The 16,917-nt window shown below is 32.2% G+C and overlaps 1 protein-coding gene across 5 annotated transcripts in view; it reads right to left on the bottom strand.

Moving 5' to 3' along the window:
* Positions 1–1,063: 1,063 nt before the first annotated feature.
* The window catches only part of LOC106463154 (coiled-coil domain-containing protein CG32809-like), a 164,870-nt gene continuing 149,016 nt past the window's right edge, over positions 1,064–16,917 (bottom strand). For 4 of the 5 annotated variants that reach the window (XM_022390582.1, XM_022390580.1, XM_022390579.1 and 1 more), the window contains exons 17-19: positions 7,164–7,213; positions 6,684–6,714; positions 1,064–4,902 (exon numbers count right to left, since the gene is read on the bottom strand). In XM_022390582.1, coding sequence (XP_022246290.1) covers positions 3,628–4,902; positions 6,684–6,714; positions 7,164–7,213 — 1,356 coding nt within the window. In that variant the 3' untranslated portion in view covers positions 1,064–3,627. The remainder of the gene's footprint in view (positions 4,903–6,683; positions 6,715–7,163; positions 7,214–16,917) is intronic. The other variant, XM_022390581.1, reaches the window with a different exon arrangement.

Raw genomic sequence — 16,917 nt, 5'->3', positions numbered from 1 at the left:
ATACGATATTTACTTAATTTTTTTTAAAGTTTGTTTACCTGTTCCTTGTATACATTGATACAAAATAGTACAATTCCAGGTAACTAAAAAATTTGGCTTGGAATATTGAGGTGTGGTATGTTTAGTAAAGATGGCAGGACCTATTTTGGACCACATTGACATAGAAACATTGTGCATTCTGTCTTTGTTAATAATAGTCTTTCTTAATATTCTGCTTTCTTTCCAAACTGGAATATTCATAAGCGTTTTATTTCTCACTGAGAGTTGGGTCGTTGGTTCATTCTTAGACGCAACGGTACACAATGGACAATCTTTGCTATGCCCACTACGGGTGTCGAAACCCGGTTTTTAGCGTTATAAGCTTTCAGTCTTACCACTGTGCTACCTGGGTGCCTCACTGAGAGAAATATGGTGAATCTATTGTTTTGATTGGTATTGGTGGATGCTAATAAAAATGTAGAACGTTTCATAACTTGCAACAATGTACCGTGTCATAAGCAGAAAATCGTACAACAGATGACGAGTTATGTAATGACAACTTGTGATCTAAATCGTAATGCTTTATCGCAATCTAACAGTACTTAAAAGCATAAAAAATTAAACCATCTTTACTATTATAGAGAATATGTCATTCATTTCACAATACTAGTATGGTTCTTTTTTAGTTTAAAAGAAAATGGACAACTGATTTTTTATACATGCAGGTCCAAACATGCTTTCTGGCGCCATCTCAAGGGTCCAAACCTTTATAAATTGTATAAATGTTCATGAGTATGCTTAAGGTTTAATTAATCATACACTTTTCAGTTAACATAAAACTTTTGCGAAGTTTATAACAAAAAAGTGCTTGGCGTTGATATCGTGATCACGTTATATATGTTTTGTCATTATTTAAATCAGTTAAGTATCTTGTTATCACTGATTTTTGTATCTAAAGTTGTTAAATATCGATTACTACATTCAATACATTTTCATTACAGCAAAGTATTTTAAACGGTATTTTGAAATATTAACGTACGGTGTGATAGTGTGAGGCATAAGTACAAGAAAAAACATCTTAGTATACGTGTTATATTGTATTTTATTTCTGCAGAACAACAACGTATTACATTTCAACTATTGAGCTACATCAGCAGTAATCGGCAATAGAAAACACGTCAGGATACAACATACATAGAATCATAATACAGATTACAACAGATCTGTAAGAGGGGAATACAACTTAGCCTTACAGTTACACACTAGTGTAATTATCTACTTCCATCGGCTTTAACTTAGGTAGTAAATATTCTGATCTTATATTAATTCTACATTGTTGACGGGAACCCGGCAAGAAAACCTGTTTTTCACTTACTACTAACAGCGAACAAGAATATGAATTTGTTAGCTATTACATAGAGATAACGAAATTCCGTCATCATTATCAGGGATATGATTACAACAGTGAGATTATAGTTCATAGGCTGTTTTCTTGTAGGAATTATACTTCACTTTGGGAAGGATGAAAGCTTCATGCTATGAATTAGCACAAATTGATATTCTTCACTCTTCTCAATCTACACACAAGAAGTACTGACAAGGCCTTAAAATCAATACAAATAGTTTTACGAGTGACATAGTAATAGACTTTTTGTTGCTATTGTTTTATTGAGTAATTTGCTGTGTAGTCTTTTTAAGATAATGACAACCAAACTGAACTGGTACCAATGACAAAATCAATTATTTGTCTAGTTGACAGATACCTAGAATTCTAAACTCTTAGTGTTTTTCTAGTGTAGATACTTGAAATAAATAAAAGATTTATGCATTGATAACGCTTGATAACTGAATTTAATTCTAATTAAGGATAATTATCTGAGCCTGTTTAACCTCTCTGAACCAGTCCGCTGCTGTGGTTTAGCAGTGCGTTAATGTATATGGTCCAAAATCATAATTTTTATTGACTATTTTCTTAATGTTAAAATGCTATAAGTAACACAGTAGCTTTAACATTGTAGTACATATTCCGTAAAAGTTTGGTCACTGGATTAAAACGTCAAAAATATGAAATTTGCATACCAACGAATATAGGTTTATCTAGCAATGAAAATGTAAAGTATAATATACAACAGTATTTGAAATAACATTTTAGTCGGTATCGAGATTTGTTTGCAAACAATTTAAGATATAATTTAAATGTATTTAGATAAGTAATAAATAAACAATGACGTTCTGGTCTGCTCGCATGTCATATAGATGTAATGAAGTACATGTATAGTCTTAAAGGCCTTAAAATTACTAAGTGAATTACAATTCGATCATAGATTAACATACGTTATAGTGGTACAGCCATTAGATATAGTGAAACAATAGTATACACAGAAATAGTTCAGCTAATGGAGAGAATAGTGTTATGTAAGTTATGTTTCACTAGTAAATTATATAATCATATTAATTTTCTTCTAACTGGATCCATCTATTTTCCAGATTAATTATTATTGTTAATTTGAATGCCTGTTTAACCACACATCTCATTCAATGTCGACGTTAGATTGACAGGTGCAGAATCACTAATTTAGAAAAATATGATATCAAAGTTGATGGGACCATTAAAACTTACCCTTCATACAAAAGTGAGTTAGAGCCTCGTATTTCTAACGCAAACTTATTAATAACAATTTAAATTTGAACAAGGACTGCCGTGTAATTTAGTCTCTAGAAATGCTCATTGAAACTATTTTCTGAATTATTTATGTATTATGCAGAGTATAATATAATCATATGTACAGTACGTAAGTTGTGTCTTAAAATGCTCTCTGAAAGTCCCACGTAATTCAGACACCGATATCAGAGAAATAGAAGATGCACCATATGAAAAGTTACCGCGTGATAAATGACAAACAAATTATAATGTTTCGCACTTGTTGATTAGTATGCAATCCACGCACAATGTGCACAGATAAAAAAAATCATGAGTTGAACAATGAAATTTAGAACACTTTAATATAATTTTGACATTACAAAGTGAGCAATCAATTAATTTAGCTCAGCTGAATACAAATTCAGCTGAAATAGAACCAGCAGTTTTCTGATTTTTACTTAAAATTAAATTAATTTGTTACTACAATAAATTTTACATTTGATCTTACAAAGGTCATCCAAAAATTGATATCTGCAGATGTATCGACCTAAGTATTAAGCACTGGTAATGTTACGTTCTGAGTGCCATTGTCCCAGTTTCGTGTTTAAAAAACGGGTATATTTCGTCTTTTGATCATTAATAATTAGATGAAGATATTCTATGTCATAAAATGTTATATATATATATATATATATATATTTATATGTACTACAATGAGTTCTAAACAACATTAGATAAATTACAATTTGCACATAGTTCTAAAACAAAAAACAAAAACAACAGATGCTTTAGATGAACATTTAGCTCTTGTCAAAAAGAGTAAAAATTGTGATAAAATTACGTTTAGGTTTCATATATAGAGCATATCCTTATTTAACCTGCGCTGCAGATATCAGACATGATGTCATGCAGCTGATGGCTAAAAGAATAAAACAAAATTCAAACGAACAATACCTCCGAAGTCACGTTTTCAAATTTCCTAGAATTAGTGTTAAGACTATACACAATTAGAGAATATCAGTCTCAAAGATCTGACCTGGTCCTGATTGGTCAATGTTAGTCTTTTTGATCGAATTCCGACCATTATCATTTGTATTGTTAGTGATAATTGCTGAGGAGGTGATAGAATTGCTTTGAGAGGCTGGAGCCTTTGGCGTCAGATTTATTGTTGCTGTACTTACTGCAAGGTGAGTAAGAGATCCTGATGCTGGAGTCAGAGAGAGAGCTGTTTTTGACAAAATATTACTTTCACTACCTGTCTTTTTCAAGTCAGTCAACCCCATACCAGAACGAGGAGGAGAAAACCGCTGTAGAAGTTGCCCACGTTGCAATTGCTGCAGTCTTGTATACTGCTCCTGGAGTTGCTTTTGTTTCCTCAGTAGCTCTTGGTGTCGCTGTTCCAGCACCTCTTGGCGACTGCGGGAGGGAGTTAGAAGACCCTGTTGTTTTCCGCTGTCAATTCCTCCTGACATTTTTCGATCATGTCGACTGCCATGATTCAAACCTACCTGAAGTCCTTCTTGTGAATTAACACTTTCACTGCTACTGCTATTGCTAGATAGTGGATCCCGTCTAAAGTTGTCATCATTTATGGCACTTGTCTTTACAACTTCTCCATTCTTTTTGATAACAACCTCTTCTCTATGTTCTGTCTTTCTTGAAGCTATTTTCGGCAAAGTATTTGTGGAAGCAGAACCAGGCTCTGAGTTGCTACGTGAGTGGCTGTGAGCCTGACTAGATGAATTTACGCTGCTTTTCTGGCGGTTGCTTGCTGGTGATAATGGAGTAGTAGGGGACGTTAAAGGGGACCGGCTTGTTGTGCGTGGTGGTGGAGGTGGTGGAACTTTCCTTGATGGCAAAGTATCATGCTTTGTACCACTCACAGAGACTCGTGCAAGCACTTCTTGTGACTGATAGTTCCTGTTCTCTGGAACTGGTGACTGTGCAGGTGACAGACTAAGGCTATGACGAGTTCCTGCATCACAAACCTGCAATTTTCCTGTGACAGTGCCACCCGTGTTTGGAGGTGCAGATGACCTTTGGGGAGTAGGTGGTGGGCCATAACTGTGGGTTGGAGTGCAGACAGGGGACTCAGCACTTGGATATGATGGAAGACGACGCTGTGGCCCAATAAGACCAGGAATTGAGTCCCTCTTTTGTTCAGATGGTTTTGTAAAGGTCTGTAGCTCGTCCAGCAAGGCATCGAGGGCATTCTCAGCCTTTGGCTTGCGGTGACTATCAGGTGGTACATGGATTACAGTATGGGGGTCGGAGTCGATGGTCTGAAAAATACTGATACAGTTAGCCTTTATGTACAAGTATTATTAACATATCTTATGCCAATACCATTATATATTTCTTAAGCAAACTATAACATTAAGTATAAAAAAGTTTGTATTCAAGACGTTTACACTGCAGACGTTAGTAGAAACACAAAGAATAAGCTCAATTTTGGAGCATTTTATTTTCTACTGAATGCCGCCAGTTATTATAAACCACCCTGACCAATTAAAATTGATGTAGTAAATAACTTTAAACTACCAAAATATTTGTCCAGAACTTGAAGCTGGTTTATTAATTTAACTTTCCCTTGTAATAAACAAGAGTTCTTTTTAAAAACCTTTGGCATTTATATTACGTTCACCTTAATTGGTGGAAACTACATTCAAAGGTTTTCTTATGACTAACTAAATACAACATTTGTAAATACAAACTAATAGCAATAAAACTCATCACTGTAGCATAGATGCTGCTAAAGATGAGTTTATAATTCTGCAGGTTCAAAATTTAAATTTATTTTGAAACTTACTCTAACTATTCTATCAATATCCATGATGCAAATGTTACTGAAAAATTGGGAGATGTTTAAAACATTATATTCTCACAATCTCCCTCTTTTTCATTACATCTTTTATTATTATTTATAAATGACAATAAAATATTACTTGACATCTTGCACATTCACGCATAGATTTACACAGATAAGATGTATGATACCATATAGTACATGATCCTTTACTGCTACAAGCATGAACAATGATCCAGTCCATGAAATAATATCAAATACTTTGCTAAAAGTAATCATTGCACATATTTTACACTAATCTATACATAATCAAACCATTAGCAGTATTTGATAGAAATAATGGTTACCGCGTTCATTTGTTTCGGACGTACTTTCAATCAGTTTCTATATACAGATGATGACAAAACCTTGTCGAAACGTTATACATTTGCTGTTATGTTAAACTTATATTAAAGTTTTCTTCATTACCCATTCAATCCGTCTCCAAGCATTAGCATTCTCTGCCTAGTTTGGAACTGGTAACCAGCATTAGAGTGATAAGGTACTCTGAAGAGTCTTAGATATTACGTGCAAAAATAGTACATAAAATCATTTATCACTAAGATATATAATACAAATAGACTCTAAAACATTCATCTCACTGTCGGTGCTTTATGAATATAATTACTCTATTTTCATTCCAAAGCAAAAAATCTTTATAAAGATTATCATCCTTTCTGAAATAAGTAAATCTTAACTCATATTTTCAACTTTTGTAGCAGAATTTGAATTTGTATAGCTTTATATTATTCATACCCATGCGTTGTTGTCACTGACAACAATAATTTATGTTTCATTTAAAGACTAACTTCATTGAAGTAAAACAGGTAGTTGTCGTTAGTTCTAAACAGCTGTCAAACGTCTGAAGACAGATAAATAAGTGTGCTAACAAGGTTAGCACAGCCAGAATATAGGACTAAATAATTTTAAACATAGTGAAGAATATGCCCTACGTGAATTACCAGTATCCATATTTTGATCTAATTGCACTCTGAAATGTAAAGAATTAATAAATATACATTGATTATTTCATCAAAGTATTAGAATATGAATACGAATCATAAAGGAAAAGTTTTCCAAAATATAACAGAAATAGCAGGAATTCTTTAAAATACTGAAAATATCACGCTGTTACCAGTCATAGTATTAGTAAAAAAATTGATAACTGATATATTTTTGAGTGATAGAATATGTGGGTGGAAACAACTAAAGACCCACCTTCACTGTTGTAGAATAACCCCTCCTCAGGCTGCAGGAAGAACAAAAATAGTTCCCTCTAACAAACATATTAAAATATTCTTATTTATTACAATTATAATTTGTATATTATTTACCAGATATTTAAGAAGTTCATAAAAATAGATATTGTTTGCAACTACAGTCAATAGCAGAATGGGTTGTGAGGAGTTCAGTGTGAAAGTATGAGTAGCAGAAGTGAGTATTACATTGTACTCACCAAAGGGATGGTAACATGCATGGATCGAGCTGATGGATATTATATCAAGATTTAAAACCTTATTTTATGCTTTATAGTCTCAAAACGATTACATGCTTAAAGGGTGGTTGAAAATGGAGAAAGTTTTAGTGCAAGCAGCGCAACCAGACGTTACCAGTTGGGCATGCATCTCGCTTGTCAAATACTGTAGGATTTATATAGGGGCAAGTAATAAAGGAGAAAATTAGATGAAGATTAATTACTCTATTTTCTGCTTGAAGCTAGAGCTCCACTTCCATCTGTGTCTGCTAGACTGATGAAGAAAAGCCAAGAAAAAATTGTCAGTTGTTATAAAAAATATTCATTCTCAAGCACAAGTGCATGGTGTTAAAAAAAAGAGTACAGATAAACGTTCAGTAGTAGTTATAGTCAATGTTAAAGAAGCCTGGTTCTAGGAACTCACACATATTTATGACTACCACTCTGCTTGTCAACTACCTATCAAAAGCTATTCCTTTGAGGATCATTTTGCTTATACGCATTATAAAAACATAAACAAAACATTAACTTTGAAATATACCGTAATTGTCCTTCACATTCTTTTTTTTTTCAAAGGCAGTTGTTCTTCATTTTCATGACTACTATTGTTATGCCACAAACAATAGGTTAAAAGCAATTTTCAATGTTAAATAAAAAAAATCTCTCAGAACCTCCCATGGATTTTAATATTATATAAGAGTGCTTAATTTAAAACCAAAATACCCCATTTACAAAAAAGGAGCTCAAAAGTGAAGATCACCATACTGAGCTAATACCTAGCGTATAAAAATCACTAACTTAATATAATAACCCTAGTTCTATCTTATGTTAATCACAAATAGTGAACAATGGTTTAATGTTTATCATTTTATAAGTATAATACAGCTTTATTAAAACTTATAATATGACTAATTTCAACAAAGGACAAGTACATATTTTTATGTGAAGTATCATAGATGAAAGTAATGAAACACTGCTCTCTAAAGATTAACATCAATCTATTTAATTTACTTTGAACTGTCTCAAGCCTTGCAAGAGTGATCGTTGATGTGAAAACCATTAATATTACATCACTGTGTTACATCTCCTTCTTTTATAGTCAAGCTTTACATAAGATGTAAGTTTACTATCGCAATAAAATTTAGTGGCACTAATATTAGATTACTAACGTGTCATTTGATGCGACTTACACTATACTATATAATAGGATTTTAAACTAGGTATTTTGATTGACTCTTTAATAATAAGTAGCAATACGTTATATATGCATATAATTCTACAAAACAGTGTGATAAATATATAATATTTGCTTTAACAAATTCATTTTGACAGCAATAAAAAGATCTTGCAATACCCTTCCGTGATAGCCTAAATACCATTAATAGGTACCTTTCATTTTTCTAGCGTAACAACAAAGCTTTTATCACACCTTTTGAGTTTGATACATAAGTTATGTCTACCCCTCAGCATTGTTTCACGAAATAATATTAATGTATTACTGAAAATAATTTGTTTGTTATGCTGAATTTTGCGCAAAGGTACTCGAGGTCTATCTGCGCTAGCCGTCCTTAATTTTGAAGTGATAAGGCAGTTCGTCAACGCCATCCACCACCAATTTCTTGGACTACTCTTATCAGACCAAACAGTATGATGTGACCTTCACTCTTATGAGGCACTCACGACCCAAAATGCGGAGCACGACTTTTTAGGGTGGTAACGGGGCGCGAAATATAGAACCCTCCAGATTCCTAGTCCGGCACGCTATAGAAATTATGCTTTTATCTACATCTGTTTAATTTTGATATATAACTTATAATTTATGTCTTCCCCGTAGTATTATTTCGTGAGTTAGTATTAATGTATTAAAAAATCCAGCATTTGTCTCGAAGCTCTTCACGATGTAGTGCTAATATAGGTGCATGTACTGTAACTATTCACTTATAATAAGATGGAAATGATGAAAGGAGAGTCGTATTATGTAATAAAACGCGTGCCATTGTCACCCTTGAATACCCGATGATCTAGTCTTTTCAAAAATACGTTTCGCAAGTACAGAAAATAAATGCAAATACTATATGTAATTTGCTAAATGAACTTAATATACCTCGGCAAAAGCTGTTTTTCTTTCTCAGCTCAGGACTTACGTTCTAGATATTTAAAATATGGAGAAATTCTTGTGTATTTATAGGAAGCCATAATTTCGTCGAACGAAATAAAAGTCATTTGCGAATAACTATCAATGATTTCGTAGTTAGGATCTTGAACAGGAGAGTATTTTGTTTTTGTTTTATGTAGCACAAAGCTTCATAATAGGCTACCTGTGCTCTGTCCATCGCGGTTATCGAAACCCGATTTCTAGAATTATAGGCCCCCAGACTTACCGCTGAGACACTGCTGGGCACAAATATGGGAACACGTCTATTTATTCTACACTGCAATCCGTGAATAACCAGTTCTTTTGTTGATGTTATTTCAGAAAATTCAACATTTCAATTATGTACCTCTATTGTACAACAGAAAAATCAAAACACGATACGTTTTTATATATAAATTCTATTCATATTATATTAATCCTTATGAACACAGCATTTCTTGAATGAGTGAAACACGGAGTGAAGTCTTCGTTGACTAGAGTAATTTCAACCATTTTATACATTTATTACATCCTTCCTTTTGCCATCTTAATATTTTTGATAACTATGATACAGAATGTTTTCACTCTGGATTTGGCAGTTCCGCAAATTTAAGCTTTCTGAAATTATTCGTATAACAAATGTAATTTAGTTTAGCAATAAGTGAAGCATTGTCGTGAATGTTAGTAAAAACAATGCACTTAAAAATTCCAAGTTATTTTTGGTAATAACGATATTCAAAATATACATACCTAGAGTTAAATGTTGCATACAGTATACACACCATGAAGATATGGAAAAAATTAATAGTATCTAATTTCTTCTAAAGTGTTATATTTAAGGAAATTTCCTAATAAAAACCATTGTGTTTTTTAAATGTTTCATACATATTTGTTTTTTGTGCGTACCTATTTTTAAATCAAAAATATGTTAAGACACATGCGCATAATTAACAGAAAGTGATCATTAAACCCTTATAATGAACACGACTATGTTATAGTGTGTGCGAGGGATTTCATGAAGTTGCCCTTTAAAAAGTATTAATAAACATACAAATATGCTAATGTACAGCTAGTTGGATAACGATGTGACCTGAAACAGCAGTGATTAAACATAAATCAGTATTTAATGTTTGCTCTTTAGTAATAATATCAATAAGCCCCAGGAGAACAAGAATTATCATTGTGTCCGAATAGCTACGTAAACAACTAAAAACATGAATATTTTTTAATATTATGAAGAAAGAGCACAAAACATTCCTGTTAATTAGGTGATGTCATGAATTACTAAAACTTCAAAATCGTCTTGATTATCTGGGCAACGTTTTATGTTTTAATAAAAAAATAAATATACTTATAGCTTTCCCAAGTCCGTTAATGTTTAAAAAATATTTTTTACCACTTAAAGCAATTTTGTGTTTTTTAAACAAAGGATAATCATTCAGCTGTTATCTCGTCATATTGGTGAATTTTGTGAACCACTAACTTTAGATTATTGTTGGGTTTTGGAATATGATTACTCAAATATAGAACAAAGTTGGAGTTCTATAACAACGTGATGAATGTTGAATTAATTTAAGTTTTTACATTAGTGTATCAGTTAGTGTTGAAAGTCTAGAAACATGCGTATATTTTGATCAAAAAGCTCCAACGGCATCATAATTAATAAGCATGATTATATTATTTAGAAGTGAATAGTACGGCTAAAATCGGTGATATAATTTTAAGAGTTAATAAGCAGAACGTATACAGAAGTGTACTTGAGGAGTTTCTCCTAATCCTCAGGTTTCATTTGTTTATTTATTAGCTCTTAACTCCTACATCTAGGTATATGTTTTTATATGTAAAAATATTTTGATCAAATGATATTAACTATTCATATCAGTATTCACATGTATTTAGTTTTAGTTTTTCTTAATTATTAAGTTCATTTTTCATTTTATAAAATATTTTATACTGTTTGATACTGTTAGTAATCGTGTTTCTATTTATACTAAAGGTTAGTATTATTGAACAAGCTTGTTTGACCTTTTATCTTTGCTCCTCCCATCAAAGCAGTCATATTAAATACCCTATGATGAGCCAAGAATTGTTATGTTATTATTAGTATGTGATTTTTGGCTATTAATATTAACTTGTTTGAATTTCTGATCATTAAAAATAGCTGTACTGGCTTGTATAAACCAGTTCCAGTCGGTTTTTAACCTGTATGGAAAGGTTCGTCTTTGAGCCAGAAGTCAATCAGCTAGATTATAGATACTTATTTGTTTTAATATACAGTAAGTCAAATAATCATTTCAATACTGTCGGAGGATTGTTATTTAAAGTCATATTTCCACGTAATGCATCTTCTTCTTTTGGTATGATCACCCAGTTTTAGTTTTGTTCCCTAAAAGATCAAACGCAGAGATTAGTCAAATAGTGATAATTAAATTATGAAGTAAAAACACCACAGCATACACTGGACTTACAAAGATCTCGTCCGTGCTACAAATCTGAAAATGTGTAGTTTACAAGGTTTTCACCCATTCCACGAAGATATAAAACGTTATGTTCACATATACTTCATATCTTTGACTTCTAGATTATAAACTACCGATGATACGCACACACACACTTTACCGAGTAGTTTTGTTGTTGTTTTTCCTTTGTTTGGTATGAGTCTCTCGTGGATACGAGAATTAATGAAAAAAGTACAGCTTCTGAAGGAAGCACTTCCTGTTTTTGATGACATCATAGTTTTAGGCCTTGAAATTGATAAGAAAGAAGACGTTGTTTAATTTTAATTGAAAGGTATAAAATAGTAGGATAAACACCATATTAGTTAAAACTTTATGAATTACATTTTATTTTATCAGCAATACTTAAAGTAAAACAAATTGATCTTTTTTTATGATTATAATTCACAGGAGTCACTAATGTTACTATATTGAGTTAGGAGGCATAATAAACCAGAGTGCCTGTTGTGAGTTATGATTATCGGCTCTGTATTATAAATGAGTCATGAGTGTTTGTGAATATTTTTCAAACCACGATAAATTGTAAACTATATAAATATGAAGTACTTCACTTGAAAATTTAGCTGTAAGTAAAACAAACAAGTAACATATAAATGAAAAAATATATTCATGGATGATTATACCCAGAGTGAACATAATCCCACTTAAAGAAATTGATGCTTGTTGTGAAAATTATTTTAAGAAAAAGGGATACCATGCTCTGATGATGAACTTATTCTGAGTGATGAAATCTCCAAAAAAGGCGAAAATTTTAATGACAATGATGACTTCCAGAATAACAAGTACATTGTAAATGAAATACATGAAAATAGGTTTTTACGAAAGGCAATTTTAGTTTGTGATATTTAATCACGAATAAGAATAGATATGCTAATGCACTGGAGAAAACTAAACGCGTGGCATATGGAGAATATTTACCAACTATGAAAAAATATAGAGAAGACTATCCATAAAGATAAACTTTCTATGAACAACACAAACGTGATCCCAATGCATCATGAAAATCAAGTGAAAATTAATGGATAAAAGTAAATATGATGAGCTGGATTCTGGTCAAGTTGCCGTGAAAAGAGTGAAATATTTACAGAGTTTCTGCTGAAAGAAAAATAAAAAGATGATGCACCCCTTTAGTACTTAATGAACTTGAACAAAAATACAAATAATAATGTGCAGAATTATCAGATAGGACATGAATGACTCCTGAGAAGTATTAAAAACAACGATACTTACTGTGTTTGCGTATCATCAGTAATTCATAAAAATAAGTATAAATACAAGAAATAATAGTGTGTCATAGAAGGGTATGAATATTCCTGGTGAAGGTGAAAGCCTGGAAACATTAGATTGGAAAGGTCCTTAGCGTCGGAGACAGCATCTTATATCTACTGCTATTTAATAGATTATAATATAATTATCAAATGATATTTATGTGTATATATTTTGCAAATTATTAGTTAAATGGTTCAACAATATCAATTAAATATTATTTCCTGAACGAATGTGAAACATCATGACTTAGAAAGATAACCATTGGATATCAAGAGGATTGTCCAATGGTAAGTTGCTAATATTTAAATAAGAGTACTTGGCCCACGGTAAAGTATTCAATACGGCTGCACTATTAATGTGTCGCAGTGTCATGCTCTATGCAAGTCCTATGCTGAAGTGCAATTTTTGTTTGTTTGTTATTAAGCACTAAGCTACACAATGGGCTAACTGTGTTGTGCCCACCATGGATATGGAAACCCGGTTTTTAGCATTGTAAGTCTTCAGACTTACTGCTGAGCTACTGGAGTGTTGATAAAGAACAATAAAATGAGAGTGTGAAAAGTAAAAGTGATGTAGTATGGACGAAAAAATCTAGATTCCTAATAATTACAGAAATTGTAAATTAACTTGAGTTACAAAATGTATTAACAAATGTAAAGTTAAAATGAAATTAAAATTAATCACCGCGTAAGCTAAGTGACAGAAGATGCTAAGAACTGTTGAAATAAATAAAAAATAGTATCTAACCATGAGTATAAATCCGAAAAAAGGTGCTTACTTTAACACAATAAGCTGGAAGAAGATCCGATGTTTAATTACTTTCTTTGAACAGTGACATTATTATATACATGATCATCACGCAAACAGTGTCGAAATTCATCCAATGGAAATAATATTATATTTATTAGTACAGCCGTTATATTGCTATTGTAGTATTAGGCAAATTATAGTGAAATTACCACTACATAAAACAAATATATTAATAGATTCCAAACCTAAACAAACGAACATTATCATATTATTTGGTTGTACTAAGATTTCTTAAAACAATGGTATATTAGTACACTAAATCACCAGTAGATTTGTATTATACAATGACATAACACCATTTAACATGATAAATAAACAAGACTAAAACATTTGATAAACTACGTTAAATCAATAGTATACAATAGTATAATACTACTTTAGTTACTAGAAAGGACTATCACAATCGTATAATGCTTTGTTAAAAAAACAATAGAAACTAACACTATGGTTCAATGCTATGTTAAATTATTAATAGACAGAACTAACACAGTAGTTTAATACTTTGAAAAATTAATTGTTAGACACGACTAACATAATAGTAAAATTTCAAAAATACCCACAGACAGGAATAGTTCATAAAGCGTTTAGATTATATTTTACTGTGATCAGTATTGCAACATCTGTCGTAAGAAAACCAAAAAGCTATTCTGAAACAGAAAGTAGTTATTGATACCTTCGTCAATCTTTTATGCCAACTAAGAGTCCAGTTGCCACATCATGGTATCATGTAAAATTCTTGTTTTATCATTTCCTTTGATCGACATGCTAGTAACATACTTAACTTTGAAAAGTATTAATACAGTTAAATACAAAGTTTTAAAGTAGACTTGATGAAATGAGATCACCAGATTAGTGCTTCTAGACAAGAAGACTAGGTTTAAAAGCACATGTGATGGAAAGAGATCAAAAGATTATTGGTACCCGACACTATTATTACAACTGTTTATCTAATTACCTTCAACCTCTCCTATACCAAGATCATATATTTATTGTTAAAACAAATGGTTTCGTGTGATCTCCTTTCTTAATTTATGGTTTTAGTTGAAAAAATAGAACATAACTTGTTTTTTGTTTTAAGCTGGTATTTAAAAGTTAAATTACTTTATAATTAAAAAAAAAGAGCGTTTAAATTTAAAATTGGCATTATGACAGTACTGTTGGTTTTGATTTCAAATGTTATTTTATTTCAAGATATTCCAGGAAACAAACAGTATTCAAATACTTAAAGAATATTTTGTTGTGTCATTTGACATACTGATATCGCTACATGGTCAAACGTATTGCTTTTTCTTTTCGTCTCTTAGCAAAACCTGGTTTACGGTCTGAAATAACGCGCCTTTGCAGGAAAATGATTCAAGTGTGGGTACAAAATAAAGATTCAATGTTAAATTATGTGACTAACCAGATTTCATAAATGACTCTATGAATACAAAATAGTATTTGATATTCAAAAGTCTAGCTATATAATGATTAGATGTAGTTTCATAGGGGTCCCCGAAAGTGCTCTGTTCCAAGAGTAACAAATATTTTTGTTTATTGCTTTTGAAATTCCTATGTCATGCTGTGTTTTAGTCTACGGAGTGCACAATTCTCCTCGTGATTCATGGCATGCTCACGTTTTACAGTACAAATTGCAATATTAAGCTTCCCTTAGGTGACGTCATTTTAGTGTTTACTGACTCATTGACAGACAACACACTACTATATAGTGGTGCGAATGGTTAAAAAAGGGTAACTCCTCCAGGCAGTCTTTGGTCTTCCTACGAGGAAATAACTATCTTATATCTGTATCTTAGTTTCTCGCCTATATAAACTGCATGGTACAACAACAAGTAGCTAAAGCCTTTAATTTACACATTTAAGGATACATTCTGAAATAGATTACAAACAGGTAGGTTTTTGTGAGGGAAATTAAATATTATTGTATGAAATAATGTATTTTTTATTCAACAGAATTACACATTTTGAAAGCACAAAGCGCAAAGTCTATTCTATCACTTGACTTGCCACTTGTTACCAGACAGAATGAATAAAATTAGTAGCGTAGTAATCCATTAGGTCCAATGTTTAGTATATATACAGTACTGTGCAAAAGTGTTAGGACAAAGTCAAAAGTTAGATTTCAGGCTACTTTCAAAGAATTATGGAAGATAAAGCACAGATAAAACATCAACATTTTATTACTTATCATAATTAGTACAACAGAAACTCAGTGGAAGTGCTTGAGTTCAGCAAACAGTTAATAGTTTGTGTGCCCCTTTTGCTTTAATAACTGCAAACTGTCTTTCAGGCATTATTGCAACATATTTAATCAAAGTGTCCATTGGGACTTTACTCCAAATGTCTCTAATACACTCCCATAAAGTTTATTTGGAAGTAACTTTTGATTTGTCAAGTTTTTGATCTATCAAATCCCATGATCTGCTCAAATGGATTGAGATCGGAGCTCTGAGGGGGCCATTACACCATTTGAATGACTCCAGCAGCTTCTTCCTTAGGTTGGAAGAATGTTTAGGGTCATTATTTTCTTGGTAGTAGAATCCTCTACCAATAATGCGCAAACCACAGGGCATATCATGACGGATCAGTATCTGATGGTACTTGCACTGGTCCATTATTCATGGTAGTCTTTCACCTTTCTTCAGCCGGACGTACAACCTACGCTTTTGAATCAAATATTTCCTTTTCCAATCATCAACAGTCCAGTTTTTGTACTTTTTAGAAAATTCTCTTGACAATAGTTGGAGATCGAAGTAAAGGTTTTTAAAGTGCTACACGACCAACTATTACATTCTCGTTGAGTGTTCGTGATACTGTAGCTCTGGACACTTTTCTGTCATTTGGTACATGGTCGCTTATCTCATGCTTGAGATTCGTGACAGTCATTCTGTCACAAAGGCTGCATAAACGAAGATACTTAACATCAGTATCAATGAGTTTAGGTGTTCTGCCTCTTCCTTCCCTATTTTCAAATTTACCTGTCTCAGTCTCACGATCTAGGGTGTACTTGACAATGTTTGGGGAGCATTTCAACTCTGTAGCAATTTGTCGGAGAGTCCAATCAGCATTACGTAAAGCATTTATGCAAACTCTCTGCTCTACTGACAATTCTCTACGCTTTTTGGGCTGTGGCATGACAACAAAACTTAATATATAGTGTTAAACTAGGTTTATTTGAGGAGTGCTATTAAATTGATTTCTTCTAGTATATACTGGTACCATATGCTAGCTCCTTACTAGCTTCTTTCT

The sequence above is a fragment of the Limulus polyphemus genome, unplaced genomic scaffold (assembly GCF_000517525.1).
Source record: "Limulus polyphemus unplaced genomic scaffold, Limulus_polyphemus-2.1.2 Scaffold1337, whole genome shotgun sequence".
NCBI classification, from domain to species: domain Eukaryota; kingdom Metazoa; phylum Arthropoda; class Merostomata; order Xiphosura; family Limulidae; genus Limulus; species Limulus polyphemus.
The sequence above is the reverse complement of the archived record's forward strand: the minus strand, read 5'-3'. Positions and strand labels throughout refer to the sequence as shown.